We start from the raw sequence: 21,848 nt of genomic DNA, 5'->3' as shown, positions 1-21,848 counted from the left end.
GAAATGGATAGGTATGTGTGTTCTCATAATATACTCAATTGTATTTTACTAGTTCATTCACTGGGTGGCTCCCATCCTTCAGTGAGAATGCCAGGCTAGAGATAGGATCTTGTGCTCTAAGTAATTAATATGGCATAGTTAAAATGATAGCTAAAAGGCCAGCAGAGTGCTCCAGTTCCAGCTCCTCTGATCTTATTAACTAAACTGACAATTGGCACTAAGTAGAAATACAGGGCCAAATTCCTCGCCAACCTCTGCCCCCTGCCCCCCAGTTCACTCAGGAGCAGGCGAGTGAAGATAAGGCAAGAAAAAAGAATTCAAAGACAATTTGAGTGGATACTGTAAGATCAACCTGTTTTGTACCTCTGGAGAGATGCTTTGTTTGGTGAGTTTCCCCCAGAAGACCGCTTCAGTTACCTCAGTATTTCAGACCTGAGAAGCAAGTCTCCAACTCAACTTCTTCTGATCGCTCTCTTCTGATGGTTATTTTTCTTTTTTTCAGAAATATACACAATGGCTCCTTTAATGCAATCGTCACGATGCAAAACAAACGATTACGAGATTGTCTAAATTCCACCTGCTTTCCTGTAACTTGCTGATTGCTTTCTTTCTAACCTCTTCATCTACGCAGACTCCTTTGAATTATTTCTCAGTCTCCATCTGAGCTTACATCACCCTCAGACTCGGGTACACATTAAATAGATGTGCAGTTGTCTCCTTGATAATTAACAAAGACGTTAAGAGCCAATGCCAATTCAGTGGCATTAGTTGGATACTTTCCATTACCTGATATCATTGTTTATGGTCTATTAAGCAGTTTTCATTCCACCTTATGGACCCATATAAAATCCAAGCTAGCTGTTTCTCAAATTACAGGCAGTATTGAAGAACATTAAGTAGCTTTTTCTTTTTATATTTTGTAAATAATCTCTAAATTTATTGCCGATATTCTGATAAATTGGGCAATACATATGTTTCCAGCTTCCCAGTTTTTTCTTTTAGTCTTTTACCCCCTCCCCTTAAAGCATACTCATTGTTTTACACTAACGTTAGCTTTCTCACTTTCAAAATAACGTATGTTCTGATTCTTGTTTAAATTTTTTTTTTCCTAAACAAATTATCATTGTATTGATTCATTTTCCACTGGGGAATGTAATTTTCCAAAAGTTCTATTATCTAGTTCTGCTTAATTTTCATCGTTCTTATATACAGAACATGCGTGTTGACAGCATGCACAAGTCAGTGGATCAGAGGGATCATTTGGGGAGGCTTAGCAGCTCTCAAAATCTATCTCGTTATGTACGCCTCTGCCAGACAGGCTAACACAGCCACAAGTGCAGGGCTGAACACTCAAAGGGCTTCGGCTGTCAAAGATCTACAGTGCAACAGCAGAAAATGTACGTAAGCATTCACTTACCTGCTTTTGATCAACAATTATTTCGAGGTCTTCATCACTGCTTAGTTTTCCATATCCTTTTTCTTTACTTTTCTTGTGAAAGAATAATTTTAAATGATCATTTAGTTTCTCTCCATTAATAAGGTTAACTCCCACTTAATTCTTTTTCAAGATAAAAGTCTTAACCTTATTCACTAGTCATAATATATCATTCTTCATGTCAGTCTCTCACGGACAACAGCAAATGTTTTGTTGTTAAATTGCGGGCTTATAATTAACTCATCAAGTATTTCTGCTTAGCTCCTCCCATTCAAATTATACCTTTAATGCTGTTCTGAATATTATGGTTTTTTTTTCAATTCTGTAGTTTCAAAACAGATTCTTTAATACTTTGAGATAGATAAACAATTCCCTTAAGGGTCCCAGCCCATTTTCCTTAAAGACTGAAACTGCACTTAGTAGTTACAGTATGCTTAAGACTTCAACTAGTAAATGTTTATTTTAATCCCTTTTATATTTTAAAGAATAAGACAAGCATTATGCAACTCAGATAATGAATCTTCAGATTTTCTACATTTGCTTATAAATGATGAAAACTAACACTGGAAAAACTAATTCAAATAACTTTTAAAAGATGAGTAAAATAATTTTCAAAATTAGGTAGTTTGAAAAATTGGAAGAATACAGACCATTTAAAAAAAAAAAAAAGCACTTCATTGCATTTTGTCTTTTATTTCCCATCCCCATGACCAAACCTCAGCTACCTTCCCCATAGCAAAAACTGTAAAGTTAGGAAAGGTCATAGATCATTTTAACCATTTCACCATTGTGCTACAGGAGAAAGATAATACGTCTGAGTCTTTCTTTCTCCTAATGCGCTGGCTGATAGGAATACCAGAAATGACAGATTCCTTCTTCATAATTTCAGAAATCATAGCACCTCTGTAGAGGACCAGTAAGAAAAGGAAAATAAAATTCACTACATAGTTAGCTGTAATCCAAGGTTATTATTAAAACAAAAACAAAAAACAATCCTTGCTTTAGGTATTAAATACATCGAGGAGAATTAAGGGAAGTAAGAAGAATTTTTTTGCATCTATTATGCCATATTAGGATCCCCATCTCATCGAGGGAAAAACTGTAACCTCCAGTGAACATGGTATCAATCTGCTTTACCCTGTGGGACACAATTCTTATCTGCTTTTCCCCTTCCTCCCCAATAAATATACCTCCTATTTTTGTGTTGATTTTTTTTCTGTAATAAAGAGAATTCTGAATCTTCAAGTGTTCAGATGCATAAATAAAATTGAATTCTCATTCATATATTAATGAATTTGGCCACCTAGAACAGAACAGATGGCCACAGTATTTCTATTCTTCTTCCTCTCCTCATTTGAGGTTCCATTTCAGGATTGATGGAAAACAAAAAGAACAGAGTTGGTTTCAATCAAGCTGACTTCCTTCCTATCACTTTGTTTTTTATCCTCTTAGTCTACTGGTTGCCATAAGATATTGTCCAGAGACCCTCTAATGCAAAACATTCAGAAATGCCTTTCCAAATATTGATCTGTATACGTACCAAGTAGCTCATTTGCATGACCCGATTTCTGGACAAAAGGACATTAAGTAGAGATGGAATGTGGGTCCTTCCATCCATTTCACTGTCAGACATCCCAGAATTCTTTGCACCAGCGGCAGTGGTTTCATTGCCAGAACTTGCTGACCAAGGAACCACAGATCTTGTCCCGCAACAGTATTTATAATGTATGGCAATAACTGAAGTATCCCTGAATCATTGTCTTGACTTTGTAATCATTGTGAAATTTTTGGCTAGCAGAAAAAAACCACTGAAAGTAAAATTTCTTCCTTTCTAACTAATTTTCATCGTCATACTTCTAGGTTCCCTGGAGGCTGGTCTAGTTTAATGCCTTTGAAAACCCTCCATCTATTATTAATTATATACCTTTTTATATTTCATCCTTCGCATATGGACCCTTCAGCCTCTTTCTCATAAAAGCACTCAATTTTCCCTTTGTAATGCCCCACCCCAGGATTTCTAAGTGATGTACAAATCACTGCTAACTGGTATAACAATGTCGGCATTCACCGAGCACAATTCAAGACTGCAATTCTATCACTACCAAATTCCACCTTTCCAATTTAATCCCAACTCCCTAGCTGATTTAGGAGTGTATTTTCCTGGGAAGAGGCTAGGTCAGGGAAGGAGATTATATGCACAACTACTCTAAGAAGAAGTTGGCATTTTCCAAGAGTGGGAGGAGGCGTTTCGAGCTCTGATTTTGTATTTAAGCCCCAGTCTCCAAACAGCACACAACTCTACACAGAGTCAGAAGACTTACAGCTTTACTCTAGAGTTAAGCAATATTTTCTAGTTCACCCCATAACCCCAGAGGGATTAATCCTTTTCTAAGCCATAATGGTTATTCGCTCACTTACTGCTTATTTCTAGTGCGAGCATAATCCTCTTTCAAGCACACAGCTTCCCACTTGGACTGCTCAGATCCGCCAGCCCAGGCAGAGATCTTCAGCTCTCCTCCCTCCTCCCAGCCAGGAATCCCTGTCTTCTATCTATGCACTTTTGTCAAGCCCAAAAAGCAACTCCATAGCTTCTGCGTGGCCTTTCCCATTAGCCAAAGGACAGAGCTAGAAGGAGAAAGCAAGCTAACCTCTCCACTGCCCAAGCGTGAAGGAGGCAGGACTTCTGTGGGAGGAGAAGCCAGAGGGTAGTCACTTCCTGTGCCCCTCCCACCTCCCCCTGGCAGGCAGGGGCGCTGAGGTTTTCAACTGAGGCAGTAAGTTCAGGCCCTCTCCACCTCAGCCTTAGCACCGTGCCTGCTAAGGCTGCCTGGTCGGTTCTGTGCACTGCTCACCTACATGCAGCTGAGAAGAGAGCGTCAGTGTTAGAGCTAAAATGGTGAGGACTTTGAGGTGGGAGAAGTGAGGGAAGAGAAGCCCTCACTCCTTACGAGAAGCTTTCAGCTCGGGAGAAGCGTCCAATGTCAAACCCTAAATGCAGTATGTCCCATCTTCCCCACACCATTCTGAATCACTTCTGAGTAACTGCAAGGAGATCTACTTAGTTCTTTGTTAGTGCTGATAACTTTTTTTTTTTTTTTTAATACCACTGAATCAGATCTAGAGATTTCTCAAGAATATTGACTAAGAATGGAATATATGAAAGAAATTTTCAAAAGGAAAAGAAACATTATTTAGTTAGTTGCACAAATTAGCCTCAGTTGCAATTTTTGCCTAACTATAGAACAATAACGTAAATAAATACAAAGGTGAAAGATTATGTATAAAAATGCAAACCGGTGCCAGCTACTGTGGAAAATATTATGGAGATTCCCCCAAAAGTTAAAAATAGAATTCCCCTATGATCTAGCAATTGCACTGCTAGATATTTACCCAAAAGATACAAAAACACTGATTTGAAGGGATATATACACCCTGATGTTTATAGCAGCATTATCAACAATAGCTAAATTATGGAAAGAGCCCAAATGTCCATCAACTGATGAATGGATACAGAAGATGTGGTATATATGCATGTAGATATATATATCTACATGCATATATATATATATATATATATATATGAATGAAATCTTGCCATTTGCAATGATGTGGATGGAGCTAGAGAGTATTTTGCCAAGCAAAGTCGGAGAAAGACACATACCATACAATTTCACTCATGTGTGGAATTTAAGAAACAAAAAAAATGAGCATGGGGAAGAAAAATTGAGAGGCAAACCAAGAAACAGACTCTTAACTATAGAGAACAAACTGACGGTTATCAGAGGGGAAGGGGATAGGGGCGGGTTAACAGGTGATGGGGATTAAAGAGGGCACATGTGATGAGCACCAGGTGTTGTATGGAGGGGCTGAATCACTAAATTGTACACCTGAAACTAATATTATTACACCGTATGTTAACTAACTAGAATTTAAATTTTAAAAATTACATATAAATATTAAAAATATTTTTACTATTATTTATTTAATGATGAATAGTAGACCTGAATTTAGTAAAAACAAATGTTACACAAAGAGTATACCATAGAGACAAAAGAAACAAAGACTTCCCTACTCTTTCTGTGCTTGTCAGTATTCAACTCTTCTTATCTTCCTTGTCGTCCATCCCTTCTTCTCCACCACCTTCTTCCCACAGCCTGCAAAACTGCTCAGTTTGCCTCATTTTAAAAGATGACTTCCTCACATCTTCTTTCCCCTAAAGACAATTGTTTAATTTATCTCTTCACTGTCAAACTTGGAAGAGTGGTCTACGCTTCCTAGCAGGCTCCTTCCTTTCTCTTCATTTTTAAGGCAATTACAATCAGTTTGCAATTTCCTGTAATTGTATTCACAGTCGCCAATGGACTTCTAATTATCAGATTCTCTAGCAGTCCAGTTTTAGAGGTAATAGCATGAATTAGGCCCCAAAGCAATTTGTGATTGACCACAGGTGTCAAGATGAATGTAAATATTGCATCTTTCTGTGGTGAAGTTTGCATTATTTTAAAAAGCCTCTCTGCTGTTATTTACACTATTACAGCTATTAAATGGTGTTGCCACCAACTGAATAGAGTCTCGGTGAGAAGGAGGAGGATTGGGAGAAGAGATAATGTGCTGAAAAGATATGTGCTGAGTTTGTGATGTTTTTGGAACGGTCATCTGAGTGGAAAGATCCAGTTGGTCTTTTGGATATAAGCCTCTAAATCTCAGAAGAGAGGTAAGAGCAGGGCATAAAGATTTCAGGGGATATCTAAAATTGCAGGAGCAGGTGAGCTCATTAAAAAAGAAAACAAAAGAGATAAGGACTAACTCCAGCAGGAGTTATTGTTACTGGAGAATTGTTACTTTTAAAGAATGGGCCAAAGAAAAGAACCCATTGAAGGAGGCTGACTACGGGTGGTTTTATGTGTAAGAGGAGAACCAGGAGGACGCAGTCAAAGAAAAAGGAGCCCTCAACAGTGTCAAATGCTGATGAAAGGTTAAGTAAGAAGGTACCCTGCAAACTTCCATTGTGTTGGGCATGCTGGCAGCCATCAAAGACCTTACCAAGAGAATTACTGGAACCAAAATTAGAGTAATTTATGGACTACCCTGGTACTAAGGGAGTAAAGATACTGAGAAAGGTCTTCTTTTCCCTTACAAAAGCTTGAATGAAAAGACAAAGAGGGAAACATGTATTAAGATGGCAGATCTCCTGTTAAGTGTTCTCCCACAGTTTAAAAAAAGGGTGGGAGGGAAGAGAGAACGGAATGAGGACAAATAGAGGGGAAGAATACTGGGAAAATTGTAGTCCTCCCCAACCCCCACCCCACTGGCTTGTGTAAAGGTCCTGAATACTTTTATAGTTCATGAGGCAACTGGTGAAGAAAGTGAAACTGGAGATGCCAGAGAATGAGGGGGTAGAATTCATGAGGCAAGAAAGTGAGAAAAAAAGCCTTTTGGAGAAAAACTGCATGCTTCTCTTTGAAAATTTACAATTATAGGATATTTATTTATAGAAGAAAAATCTGTAAGGATATGTACCAAATATTAAAAGCACTTTTCTCTGGGAAATGGAATTATGCATGATTTATGTGTTCTCTTTATACTTGGGAGTACTCTTTGAAATAAGAATGAATTTCTTTCATAATAAAAAAGAAAATAAACAAAGTGTGATTGCTTGGGAGATCCATAAAATTGCCATAGAAAAGACCCATATAAGTCTCCTTTGCAGAAAAATGACTGGGTCAGGACTTTACCCTTTCTTTATTACGTTTCTGCAGGAATAAAAACTTGTTTTTAAAAAAATGTGGAGATTCATGCAACAATTATTTCTTCTGTCTCTTGTGGCAAGTGTCGTAGTACAGTTATGTGAATGTTTTGTTTATTGCATTTAATATGTCTCTTTCCTCTTGACTCTCCTTTATAATATTAAGCTTCTCAATTCTTTGACATCATTTGAGTCCCATGTCCCTTCTTCTTCTTCTTTATTTTTTTAAAGATCCACAATGTCAGCAGAGCCACAAACACTACTGCTTTGGGAGCCAAAGAAACAATGAAAAGAGAAAACAGGAAATTAGGGAGAAGGAGGTGTTTCTTCCCAAATGCCTGGAATTAGAGCTTGAGAGAGTTTCACTCTACTTAGGACATAAACCTGGACAGACTTCTACATTAAAGGGATAATTTTTCGATCTTTTATTTGTCTTATATATAGAGGAAATCAACTTTCTGAAGGAAAATTGTCATCATTACAGAGAATTATTTGCAGAGGTGCTTGTCTTTCCACCAAGGTTTCTTTAATTTAATTTATTTATTTTTAAAAAGATTTTATTTATTTATTTGACAGAGATCACAAGTAGGCAGAGAGGCAGGCAGAGAAAGGGGGAGGGAAGCAGGCTCCCTGCTGAGCAGAGAGCCCAATGTGGGACTCTATCCCAGGACCCTGGCCAAAGGCAGAGGCTTAACCCACTGAGCCACCCAGCCACCCCAAATTTAATTTAATTTAATTTTAAAACTCAGAAAGCAAAACCATTGGTTCAATAAGCTTCCAAAATAAGAACACTGAAAGTTCTGGATTTGTTGTTCCCCTACAGTGAATTTTGTTGCTTTCATTTGAAAAGCAAATCAGTGAACTCCATTTCTAGCATGAAGTGCTAGTGATAGGTCCTGTCACCAGGATTACGGAAGAGGATTACTGATTAAGGGCTGGTGTTTTTATAGTTCTGTCAAAAGCAAGTGATCAAACAATTCAACTTTTTGGAGGGACAGATCCATGGTAGGATAGGCAATTCCAGTTGCTATTAATCATCACGTCCTCAATTTCATATCCCTTGATCACCAATGTTTTCTGCAAACAAGTTCACTTTACTCCGGGCTACATAGAAAGTATTCACCTCTGAAACATGCAACAAAAGTAGCAAGCCTCAACTAGGCTAGGAAGGTTAATGCCTTCTCAGAAAAGGTTACATATGGTCTGAGGAACAGTGCTTGGGTGGTTTATTGAGATTAAGTAGGCAGAAAACAAAAACTAAGCTTGAAATTTCAGTTATGTCAGATTCAGCAATGTTCCACATTATTTTGAGGACAATAAATAAACTCTTCTTAAATGGCCCCCTCCCCCCGAGTCTCCAAACCAAATAAAACCATATTCAAAGAAAAAACAAAACATGATGTTCTTCACAGGAAAATTCTGAGTTCAATTCTTTCATTTTGAAATTCTTATCTCTACAAAAATAGATATTTTTTCATTTTCTCTACACTTGGTTTTTAAATGTATATATGTAGTGGTATGTAGTACGCAATGACTGATAAACAAAAATTGTTTTCTAGGGTGCCTGGGTGGCTCAGTTGGTTAAGCATCTGCCTTCAACTCAGGATCTCAGGGTCCTGGGATCGAGCCCCACATTGCGCTCCAGCCCCACATTGGGCTCCCTGCTCAGGCAGGAGTCTACTTCTCCCTCTCTCTCTCTCTGCCAAGTAAATAAATAAAATATTTTTTAAAAAATATTTTATTTATTTACTTGGCAGAGAGAGAGATATCACAAGCAGGCAGAGAGACAGGCAGAGAGAGAGAAAAGGAAACAGTTTCCCTGCTGAGCAGAGAGCCTGATGCGGGACTCGATCCTAGGACCCCGAGATCATGACCTGAGCCAAAGGCAGAGGCTTTAACCACTGAGCCACCCAGGCACCCAATACATAAAATCTTTAAAAAATTGTTTTCTGCCCACTAAAGGCAATGTCTGAAGAGCGACATATTTTAATCTACTAGATTTCTTGGCATTATGTAGTCTTGGTACTATTTCCAGAGCAAGGTGAATTTAGCAAGCCGTCCCAGTTGACGTTTTTACCTATCGTCACTCAAGCAGTGGGACGGGAGTGGTTGCAGGTCTAAGATAGGTAAAGAAGCTGAGAGAACTGACGTTAGTTTGGATCCCTGAATGGCAAATGAATTCTACTATCACTTTAAAAAATTTATCTCTCTCCCTTCTCCCCCACAAAGAAAAAGAATAAAAGGGCAAACTATAGGTTCTATATCTTGCCCCTTGGGAAAAAAAAGAAATAATCTAAAACTGAAACTATTACTTGATGTTCTGCTTCTGATCCCTGTTGACATGATTTCCTATTTTTATATGCGTTGGCCTTAGTGGATGGGGATGGAACTGTATTATCCTATCTCAAACACAGCTGTGCTTATCATTGGCCTCTCCAGTGGCTCCTTTTCTCTCTCACTGGTAGTCAGCACACCTGGCCTACACCTGCCACTGACTTCTTTTATATCAAGTGATCAGAGCATGATGATTTTATGTCCTTGTGAAAGAAAACAACGACCTTATTTTAATAAAAATAAAGAGCCTCCAGTTGCTTCTATAAGCTTTCTGTCCCCCAACCATGTTATACCTCTATTGTCATCCATTCTCTAAATGTGCACATTGTTTTGTCACTTTGACACATGTTCAAGAAAAATTTGTTTATGAGATTTTGTTTCCAAGAACAGTCAGTCCAAAGTTTGTGCTTTGGCTATAAAATCCACGCAAAAAGTTCAAAACTGTTTCCCCAGTAAGCTGCATCTATGTGGCTGACTGACTTATAGCCAGCTTTTCTGTTATGGCTCAAATGAATTTTGAGAATCTTTTTCCGTGTAGATCTCCACACAGACATGAGAGACATGACAGTTTAGAATAAATCCCTTCTGTTCCTGAAAACAACATTTCCTAGAGGCATAGCCATTACCTTCACCTCGGGGCTCTTTCTCAGGGCCCTGATAACGTGAGGAATCCTAAATCAACATCACAATTCTCATCATTTCTCTATCAATCTCCATGTGCCTTCTTTAATTCATCCCTTTTCTCCAGTGGCTTATAAATTCACTGATGACAACATTACAAATACGACGTGGCACTCCCTAGAGGGTGGGCAGGTCTGAGGTTCCTATCTATTTTCTTCATGGATAAAAGCTTCTGGGTAACTACTCACTGAGGGAGCTCTTCTAAGTCACAGGGACAAGAAAGATTTGGGGCCACAGACAGCACTTTTATTCAATGGACGTGAAAAGTGAAAAGATTAAAACAACAGAGTCTAAAGGACATGGCTAATTGCATACCCTACTTTATGACAAACATCAAGTAACACCTAGGTTGATACAGAAAGTGTTACTACTAATTAGGGGGAAAATACAACAGTTTATAATTAGAGGCAAACTTCAAATAATTTCATTTATATAAAGCACTGTGACCAAACACATGAATTCAAATATTCTGTGAATTTTTGGCTAAAGTAAAAAGGGGTTTAATTCCTAGAAATTATATATCTGGGCCATGAAGGCAAAATTTATTTGCGAAGATGCATAGTGGTTTAGGCATAGTAGATGCATAGTAGATGCATAGTAGATTATGTTCGACATTCAAGTACTTGAGTTTGTTAAGGCAAAATTATATTAGTTTGGAACAATGGCTGCTTCCTGTTGGTGCATGATCATCATTTTAGCACTAGGGAAGCTAGACTCACTGAGTACGGTCATGTGTTACTATTACAGAAAAAGTAATAGGTCGTGGATTACTTCTGACATTTTTACCAAATTTGATATTTCCATTACTGGAAAAAAGAAGCACAAATGTATTTGAATACACACGGTATCTTGGCAGTTTGGTGATTATTATAGGAAATTCTCTATGACTTTATTGGCTGATAAGAAAGAAGCAGTCTTTTAAAAAAGAACAATTATAAAAACTCTCTTCTTAAGTGATCAGATAAGGGATATGGGAAGCTCCTTTTCATTTACTTATTTATTTATTTTTGGGGGAAGCTTCTTGAATATGTTTTTATTTTTATATAGCATGAGTATGAAGTATGTTCATTTTATTCTTGTGCCTTAAACATTTCATGCATTTTGTAGTTTACAAAACACTGGAAGAGAAGGGCTGATGTATGTGTGTGGGCTTGGGGAACAGGGGCCCAGAAGAGTGAGGAGGAGGAAGTACAGAAGAGGTAAGACCAAAGAGATGGTGGGGCCTTCTAACATCTGAGGGGAGGCTGGTGGGGCAAGAACAGATCTGGGGCTTGGGAGAGTAATGTCAGATGAGGCTAGAGAGGAAGGGGGAGTCTTAAAACAATCACATCTTTATATTCAAGGCAATGAGCTGCCATTGCAGGATTTTAAGCAGGAGAGGGACTTATCAAATCTGCTTTAGGAAACCCCCCTGGTTACAGGATGAGAAATGGAATGGAGGAAGGAAGACAGCAGACAAGGAGAGCAACTGGGGGTGACTGAAGTGGTTGGTGGGTGACAGGCATGGAGCCTGTTTAAATGTAAGTCGAAATAGCTGATCACACCCCGTTTTATTAAGACATGGTAATTCATCAAACTGTATCATGAGATTCCTTCTTCATCACTGGTTACTGTAAGTAATACAAGCATCCATATTTTCTGTAGTCAGGAATTAAATGAGCAGCAAATGGGCCTACAGCTGACACACTCTAGGCACTCATGTAACTTGGTAATATGTAAAATCATTTTAGGAAAAATTTGATGAAACAACAACAAAAAAAGCTTTTGAGAGATACAGAGATGGATTGATAGGTAGAGACCAGATATAATGTACTTTGAATGAATTAGGAAAACATTTTGTACCCAGCAAAGGATACGTATTTTTGCATTCTGTAAAGTCCTAAAGCAATATCTAAACTTTACTTGTTTCTTGTTATTGGACAAAAACAAAGAGAGTCTGTTTAAAAAAATACAATGTGAAATTGTTCAGTGCTGCAGAACATCTAAAAGGGCTTATTGTGATTTTTGACATCTTGATGCAAACCTAAGAACTGAACCTCCCAGGGAATAATAAAACATTGAAAAGATGTATACTTACTCAAGTGTATTTGGGATATCAACAAGCTTAATGTGTTTTTAAAAGAATTGAAATGGCATATTTAGAACTTGGTCTAAAAAAAAAAAAAAACAGTTGCTACCATTGCAATTCACTTGTTTCTAACTTGTCAGAGGATAACACTTTATAATTGGGGAAAGCTGGAGTAAGGTAAGGTAGGGTAAGGAAGAATCAACCACAACATTTATCTTCTTGCTCAAAGTCTAGAGATTCTTGCTACTTAACGAGACATTATTTTGTTTTGCTATTCAAAATAATTTCATGCAAATATTGAAGATATTCAGCTACAGGTAAGCAAACATCAGAGCTACAGACTGAACTTCTTTCTTCAAAACTGTAGCATCCCAGTGAGTATAGAGGACGGCCGAAAGTCTTCTTCCAGTTTTAATCTTTTCATTTTCCATTTTTTCCTCTTCAGGAATCAAACCTCAAATATCAGATGCTTCTATTATGGAGGTCATCACAAAATTTTAAAGAGAATGAGAAAGACTTCTTGAACAAAGAGCTGAGAAATTTTAGTGATGAAAAGACTGAAACTCACTCATATCGACTTGATTGAAAGCACTCTAAGGGTGCCTTTGAAGACTCATCTTACAATCTCAGATTAATGCCCCAAAGTGAATAATACATTGATAATATATTCCTGAGAGACAGAAGAATGACTGATGCTAAATGATTAAATAAATCTTTGGAAGTAGATATACACTTTAACAAAGAGTCTTTAAAAACTCCTGCAATCTTAAAAAAAACAAAACAAAAAACCCACAACTTTGGCACTCTCGTAAAACTGTCGGGGGTAGGTGAATGTGAGAGGTTTAAAGAGAAAGGAAGCAAAGCTTTCATGAGGAAGAGCTCAACTGCCATGGATAGTATATTGTCCCAAATGGAACAAGCTTTTTAAAGTTATAAAAACATCTTCTCCTTAAAAGAAATGCTAAAAAAAATTATTTTTAAAGTACAGAGGTGTGCCTATCACATTGTTGGTGCTCAGTAAATATTTAATGAAATACTTTCACTTTGTGGCAAAAGAAAAAAAGATTAATTGTTCCCATTACTTCTAACCCTTCTTAATCTCTCTAGTTGATGTCATTCCTACAAAAGTTTACACACCTATACATATGTAAGTATATGTATAAATATGTTTCATATATACATACTTATGTATTTTAATGACATAAATATAATTGTAGTACAAATACCAAACTACTCTTTTTACTCAACAGTATATTGTAAATATCTTTTCATGTTAACACACATCCATATCTACTTTACACATCCCAATCTACTTCATATTAACAGTTTTTAATTAATAAAATTTAAGAAATCCTGGAAACCATTAGAATGAAGAATGCATTTAACACTTAAGAGAAAATAACACATAAGGACTGTCCATAGAACCCTGATGGTTTCTGAGATCCTTTCAGGTGGTCTGTGAAGTCAAAACTATTTTCTAATAGTACTAACACATTATTTACCTTTTTGCTATGTTGACATTTGTATTGATGGTGCAACAGCAGCAACAGTGGGTAAAACCATTAGCACCTTTAGCATGAATCAAGATGGTTGAACCAAACTGTACGAGTTGGGAACAGGACTGGCCATATAAAAATAACTGTAATATTATTTTTACTTAAAAATGATGGACTGATAAACTATGCTTACACAAACTTAGGAACCTGACATTTTTTTTCCTTGAAAATAAATGAAGAGAGATTTTCATTTCAAGGAAAACAACCAACAATATTTGTTGCCAAAATGCAGATTTTCCATGAAAGCTAGAGTTTTGAAAAACACATCTGCCACGGTCAGCTTGATAATTTCTCAATAGTTAAAGATGTTTCTGAGGAGAGCAGTGATATATATGAAGTATTTTTTGATACTGTATAATGAAGTATGGCAACATTTGAAGATATGGAGAACTCAGTGAACCAATATTTTCCAAATGACCAATGCATGGCATGTTATTAAAACTATGCATGAGTTAAAGATCCACTCAAAATGTAAGGAAAACTGTGGATATTAATGTAAAAAATATACAAAGTTCACTGATATCACTTCAGATTTTACACTGCTACTACACTTTAAGAAATATCACCTGTTAAGTTTTGGTATAGAACAAAATAATACCCACAAGTGTTTGGAAAGGCTATGAAAATACTCCTTCCTTTCCTACATGTATATTTTTATGAAGATAGATTTTTCTTCTAATATTTCAACCAAAAAGAAAAAAACTGTGACAGATTAGGTGTAGGAACAGGTATGAGAGTTCAATTTTCTTCTATTAAGCTCTTCTATCAAAGATACTTGCAAAAATGTAAAATAATGTCAAATTTCTCACTAAAATTTCTAGTTGTTTTGAAAAGAGAATTTTTACCAAAAATGTTATTGGTGTTAGTATGTAATATGTTTTATTGCTGTTTTTAAAAGATTAATAAATATATGGTTAAAATTTTTTTAGTTTTCTTTTCTAGCACAGTAAGTGCCAAATGGGGTCATAATCCACATAAACAAAATTTTCCTTAATACTTTTTAAAGAATACAGAATATAACCACTGTTATATTAGAAAGACTATAAATTTGTTCTGAGGTGGTAGAACACTCTGCCCTTCGAAAATTAGTTTTTATTCTCCTTGTCAAAGCCAATTTATTTCTTTTCAATTCTGGTGGAAAATTCCATAACAGACCATGTCAAAAATTATCCAATTAGTCTTATGACTAATTTCATTGTGTGTTACTTAGTATATATCTGGGTTATATTTAATGATTATAATTTTGGGGTTTACAAATACTTAACATAGCTTATAGCCTTTACTTTTCTTTGGCCATTCCATGAAGGTAGGTCTTATTCTCCTTAAAGCTGAGGAGATGGATAATGAGAGACAAAAAGGGCTTTGTCCATCTAGAAAGTGCTAGAACACAGAATCAAATTAGGTCTGCTGACCTTATGTTCCTCTGCTCTTTTTGCATCTTTGGAGGGAAAAAAAAGCCTTCTGGTTATCATCAGCATAGACTATGCATGTTAGCTCTTGTACATTAGAAAGAAGGGCTGGATATTTTGAGTTTGGTCAAGGTTCTTAACTCCTCCCAGCCAAGGCATGTGCAATAGAGTTTTAAATATATTAGACGCTGTTCTTTTTATTTTTCCCCCTTAGCATGGCAGTGTAACCCTGCACAAAGCCAGAGTAGCTTGAGTTTCACCCAACTCTTAGGTCAAATATGAAAGGGCTCAATCAATAAGACAGAAATAGGTGAATGACATACAAAAAAACTCTAGAACAATTGCAGGCCTGAACAACAGAACAGTTTCCAAGTCAGAAGCTAGAGGTCATTCTATATATGCTGCTGACCTATACCTCAACTTAGCATTCATATTTAGAGGTGACCAGATAGGTCAGTGTATCCCTTTTCTGCTTACCAAGACTGGTCTAAACCAGACAACATTCCATTTCATGGCTTCTTCCCTATCCCCATCTCAGGCTGCTGGAGCCACATGATAAGACTTGAGAATCCAGGCAAGTTCATCCAATCTTAGTTTTAAAACCCATTCTCTCTGTTTTCCTAGTTTTGGTCCTGTTGGCTCCAGACCTGGAGCTCCTCCCTACCAACTTCCTTCAGAAAGATGCACCATTTAGATGCATTATTTAGTATTTCTCTGTGGTCTTTCTGCCCAACCTCAGTCCCATTTTGATCGTACACAAGGCAAAACTGCTTCTTAGCCCTACTGGCAGATGCAGGAAGATTCAGCACTAAAGGGCTAAAAAGAAGTCCCACAGGATGAAAGCATGAGTGAGACTTTCTGGTGGTTCCTGTAGAACTCTTCAACTACCTGATGTTCAGGACAATGCTGGTAAGATGTGGCTGGGTATGGACATACAAGATGAGCCAGATTCTGGCGGTTAAGGGATGTAAGAATTTCTGGAAAAAGTAGTTCATTAGCAGAGAAATGTTAATGTATTAATTTATCCTAACCACAGTACATGCACATATTGATACCAAATAAGAATAATGATTGTAACCGCTGGCAATTATAGGAACAATATCATAACTTTTTTCTGTATAAATACGACTTCATGCAACAATAATAAAATGATAATGACTCATTAAGAATTTCAATTTGTTATATAAATTTACCTTGGGGAAGATGGTTTGCTATTCATTAGAATTAAGACTTTATATATGTTATCTCATTTAATTCTCATAATACCATGAGTTTGTTTATATTATCTTAGTTTTCAAGTAAGGAAATGGAAAGTCCTAAAGGTTCAGGACTTTTTTACAGGGTCATGTCCAAAGTCACAGGACCTATAAGTAGCAGAGCACAATTAGAATATCAGATTTTCTGATCAATCCTAAGGGTTGGATTCTTTTTAGCTCAGCCCCCTGTCTCCAGCATATTTCCATGTGACTGACAGCTGGGAAGATATAAGGCAAAAATGCATATTTGATTAAGTAGAAAAAGCAAAAATTTAAGAAAAGTCAACATCTTTTTAGTGCCTTTTTTAGACAAAAATCCAACTCAAAGACATGTGCTGAAGAGGTAAAAGGTGTGTCCCTGAGGTCACATTGCTTGGGTTAAAGCCACATCTACCATGTACTAACTGTATAGCTTTGTGCAAGTTATGTAACTTTTCTATGCCTAAGTTTTCTCATTTGAGAACAATAACAGAACTTATCTCCTTGAGTTGTTGAGGGAAAAAATTAATACATATAAAGTGCTGAGAACAGTGCTTGACACATTTAATACACTCAGTAAATATTGGCTATTATTAGCTGTTATCTTTCTCTCCCTCCTCTTCTTCCTTCCCTCCTCCCCTTTTCTTCTCTCCCTCCCTCCTTTTCTTCCTTCCCTCTTCTAACAGGTTGAGTTGACAGTCTATAAGCCACGAAGCAATCTTTCTAGCAAGATGGCAAGACTCACCAAAGATGTCTCAGAAACTCAATCTTGAGGTTAAAAAGAAATTTTTTTTTGACTGGGATTTAAAAATAGAACCTGGTGAGAAGCAATTCTTGCTGTGTCAACTTTTAGAAGGCTGTACTGAGAAAACCCAGCAGAGCTTTATTTTAAGAAGACCCTGAATGGCTTAGCTGCAGTTCATGGGCACATCAAAACATCCCCTTGACGATAGGCTTTCCTGTGAACCTAAAACCAAGGAACATGAAGAGTTCTGGCCTGACCAACCTCCCCTCCCTTACAAAAAGCCGACTATACTGAACTCAGGTGCTGCTGTCAAGTAACTGGAGCAGAACCCCGGCAGCGAGCCTTCGTTGCTAACCCTTTTCAAGTTCATCTCTTTGTTAAATCTACTTTTAATAAAAACTGGATTTTTTTATAGTATGTTTCAGGGATGGTGCAAAATATTAAGGATACAGAGGAAGCATGCCTACCAATGCTGGATTTGGAAAGTAGGTAGAGAAAGACTTTTGGTCTTGTCAACATTTGGGTCCTAGCCTTGTATTTACTACCTTTTTTTTCCCCTAGAGGGCTTATCACAACTCTTTTGACCTTTGTTTCCATTTTCAAAGTCTGGGTTTGTACCAGATGATCTTTAATGTTGTTAATTCATTCTATGATTTCTTTTTAAACTATTGTGAAGTCAGTTAATTAGTAATGATGATTAAGAAAGGACAACTGTTAATTAAAGAAAGAATCTAAGCCTATAAAATATGACATTAATTCAAATACTGAGGAGGACTTAGTGCCTTCTCCAAGCTGCTATTCATTTCTATCAAAATCAGTTTTTCCTAGCCAATTGAAAGTGCCACAAGAAGCACAAGTCCCCGTTCTGAAGCAACAGATAGAAGTAGTTGAAACTGGAAGTGAAAATATGTTTCTCCAGGAAGAATATGTTGGGGCTCAATTGTCTTTATGTGTACGTGTAAACAACTGCTCAGAAAAACTAATTAGGACATAAGGTATAGAATTCACTGAAGGGAGTGAAAAGTGGAGACACAAATGTATTTAGGAGCTGAATCACAGGTAATAAGCCTGAATGAAGATATCAGCAAAAAGTGCCATGGCCTGGCAAGTTGGTATTTATGTAGTAATTAACTTGGGTATATATTCTTTATGCTATTTTAGGAGGTTCTTTATTGAAAAATCAGTAAAACACCATTTTCAAGATAAAACTTTAAAAGGCAAGTACACGAAGAATGGGGGATGGACTTAGAATGCTTTTTCTGGCATTTGTCTTGGAATTGACTAAATTCACTGACTTTTTTTTTTTTTTTTTTTTTTTTTTTTTTTTTTTTTTGCACAGGCCTCCAAGGAAACCAGTAGAACATAGTGGTAAGGATAAATTTGAGAACTGCTGCCTGGCTCTATCCACTATATGCAGCCAGGGACTGTAGCTCATGCTTGCCTTGTCTGTCTAACAAGCACAGATGTTGTTTCTGATACAGAGCAGGTACTCAGTAACTATTCGAAGTTAATTATGTGATTGATAAGGACCAGCATTCTCCGATTCCCAGCTTAGGTAGTACTGTTGCATTGGTGAAACCAACGGAATTAATCTAGACCAACTTGTCTTTCTAGGTCTCTCTTCTCTTTTCCACCATTGTACTAAAAGTTAAACTTTCAAAAAAATGCATTTGAATTTTTAAAATCACATTGAACAGTTATACTAATTTGTATGCTAATATTAATATTAAAGATGAAACAACTGAATTACACAGAAAGGTGAAATGTTCAAAACCAAAATTAATAAAAAGAAGATAATATATGTCCTTAAGAACATATCCCATAATATTTTCCTTTGGGTTCATAAATTCAACTAAGAAAGGTACCCCCTTCTGCCCTCACCTCACAGTTTCTTCCTTTTATTTATCAAGTTCCTAATATGTCTGAGTCATGGTGCAACACTCAGGAGACACAGAAATGAATTAGACCAGTACCCTATCCTCTGCAATCTCACTATCTAGATAAAACTATTTCCAAAAATTTCCCATTTCACTGTATTGTCAAGAGATTTTCAGCAGTCATTACAGAATTATTTCTTGTGGCTATAATCTTTTAAAATGCAACCAAATCAATTTAAAATATGTTGTGCTTGGCATTATAACAATGTAAAATTTAAAATACACTTTAAATTTCTGTAATATTTAGACCTATACACCACATATTTCAATAACACATCAGTGTTTACAAAACTCTTTCAATCATCTGTTTAATATTTATTGAACATTTAGTCATTTTGTCCTAATGATAACCCTTCGAAATCATAATAATAACTAACATTATTGGGTATTTATGATGGGCCAGGCCATTCTAAGTGTTTTACATATATTTACTCATCTAGTTCTCACTATAACCATATGAGAACTTTATTACCTTCATTGTACAGATGAGGAAACTGAGAGGAGAAGTTAAGTAGCTTTCCCAAGGAAGAGCCAGGGTTTGAGTCTACACAAATGCCTAGACCCCACTCCCAGAGATTCTGATACAATTGGTCTATAGTGGACTTCAGGGTCAGTATTACTTCAAAAAGATAATCATTCGATTCCAATGTGCAGCTAAAGGTCGAAAACTACTTGAGTAAAGCCAGTGTCCCTAAGTAAGCAGTGATTTACAATCTGAATAATTGCATTTCTGACTAATGTAAGAAATGATTAAATTTAGGGCAATCTAGATCAGTCCTTAGACCCCATGAAATCCAAGAGTCTACTGTATTAAGGAATTGGCTGAATTACATAGGGCAGATTTATTAGTGTCTGCAGCGGAGAAGTAAAGCACTGGGACAAAGTGAGCTCATGGCCCATTAGCCTGAGTCTGTAAACTCAGCTACTCCCTGTATTACAGCAGTTCAGCAAAATACAAACTGATACACTGAAATCACTTTTGACACAAATTTCTAAATCTGGGGCTGTGTAGTTAAAAGATTTCCCTCATCTGTTGCACCATAAGGTATAAGGGTCAAGTATAATCCTCACCGTAGGCCTGATTGAGGTAAAGCTAAATGAAGTCAGCTGGATAGAAAACTGGAGCTTGGAAACTTAGGTAGAATGCCAAACAAAACCTGACCGTGTGGCAGGATAAAGTTCAGAGAGCACACAGAAAAGTAGATATCATCAGGAAAAACCCATGGGACAAGTGAATAGGCAAGATTATGGAATCAGGATTCAGATATGGGGCAGCCAAGATTTCTTGGGACTAAAGTGATTCTTACCTGTTTCCTATTTGAAGAACTGTGGCCCGCTTTCAAAAGCTTGCCTTTGCTAACTTTAAAACTTAGTGGTTTTACCTTTGAGGCCAATAGGTTTATTTATTTTAAATTTATGATAGAGTGAGAGAGTTTACCTTAATTACACATCACAGTAGAGTACTTGGACAGACCAATGTACCCTAGACCAGTTTAGTCCACAGAGGCCTAAGTGGTATTTTTGGATTTTTTTTTGTCTTGAGCTATGTGGATGAACTTACTACACATCAGAGTGATTGAGCTCTGGCAAACTGAGTTTAAGGTAGCCATGATTTTTGAGATATGGCTTCCAATTTAATTATTAAATGACAACCAGAGCTACCATTTTTCCTCAGGCCATCACACATTCTATAAATGAGGTGTCCCTCATACCACAAAATTTTATAAATATTTTGAACTTTTAATCCCCACTATTCTACTATTCTAACAAGATGGCACCTTGTTATGAATAATTAATCAAGGATCTTCATATAAAAACAATTTTTACGTAGTCATCCTAGCATGAAAATTCAGTATTTTGGGTCTGGCATAATAAATGTATTCTTTAGAAAATCTTAGAAAGCATAGATACTTTATAGATTACATAAATAATTACCACAATCTAGTAGGAGAGCATGATAACACCTTAAGTGGGACTTTCTCCACTAATCATTTGCTGCTTTAAACAGAGCTGGTATATTTTCAAAGATTTTGGATCATGGAAATGATTCATGGGGAACAGTGACTTTTCCGGTAATAGTGACCTTGACTATGGAAAACATTCCATGATATTATTTGTAAAAAAAAAAAAAAAAAGAAAAAGAAAAGAAAAGTAGTCACCTTAAAAGAATGCCATAAAATAATCAAAATTTACACGTTTTTCACATGTACATTTCAACCCTAATGATAAAAATGTGACTCATGAATCATTATAAAAGGTGCCTTGAAGTTAAGAGTATGTTTTTGGATATTATAAAATCACATTTTGTTTGCCACTTTTTGATCAAACTCTTACCATGTATTTCCCAACATTCACATGGAGGACAGCTACTATAGTATTAACTATGGCTTAATTAAGCTAAAAATTACATGTAGGTGCTTTGGATAGAGCTTTATTATTATTTTTAAGATTTTATTTATTTATTTGACAGAGAGATAGAGAGCCCGAGTAGGCAGAGTGACAGACCTCCACTGAGCAGAGAACCCGATGCGGGGCTCAATCCCAGGACCCTGGGATCATGACCCAAGCCGAAGGCAGAGGCTTTAACCCACTGAGCCACCCAGGCACCCCTTTTGTTTTTATTTAAATTCCAGTTAGTTAGCATGCAGTTTAATATTAGTTTCACGCATATAATTTAGTGATTCAACACTTACATACAATGG

General features: G+C 36.6%; 1 protein-coding gene across 7 annotated transcripts in view; it reads right to left on the bottom strand.

The window, feature by feature from the left end:
• Positions 1 to 21,848, bottom strand: part of PEX5L (peroxisomal biogenesis factor 5 like) — a 227,471-nt gene that overhangs the window by 167,475 nt on the left and 38,148 nt on the right. For 2 of the 7 annotated variants that reach the window (XM_059163393.1, XM_059163395.1), the window contains exons 1-2: positions 2,976 to 4,083; positions 1,418 to 1,489 (exon numbers count right to left, since the gene is read on the bottom strand). The exons of 4 other annotated variants lie outside the window; for them this stretch is intronic. In XM_059163393.1, the coding sequence (XP_059019376.1) occupies positions 1,418 to 1,489; positions 2,976 to 3,068 (165 nt within the window). In that variant the 5' untranslated portion in view covers positions 3,069 to 4,083. Of the gene's footprint in view, positions 1 to 1,417; positions 1,490 to 2,975; positions 4,086 to 21,848 lie in introns of those variants that run through there. One more of the 7 variants, XM_059163396.1, reaches the window with a different exon arrangement.

This window comes from Mustela lutreola, chromosome 2 (genome assembly GCF_030435805.1).
Source record: "Mustela lutreola isolate mMusLut2 chromosome 2, mMusLut2.pri, whole genome shotgun sequence".
NCBI lineage: Eukaryota > Metazoa > Chordata > Mammalia > Carnivora > Mustelidae > Mustela > Mustela lutreola.
The sequence above is the reverse complement of the archived record's forward strand: the minus strand, read 5'-3'. Positions and strand labels throughout refer to the sequence as shown.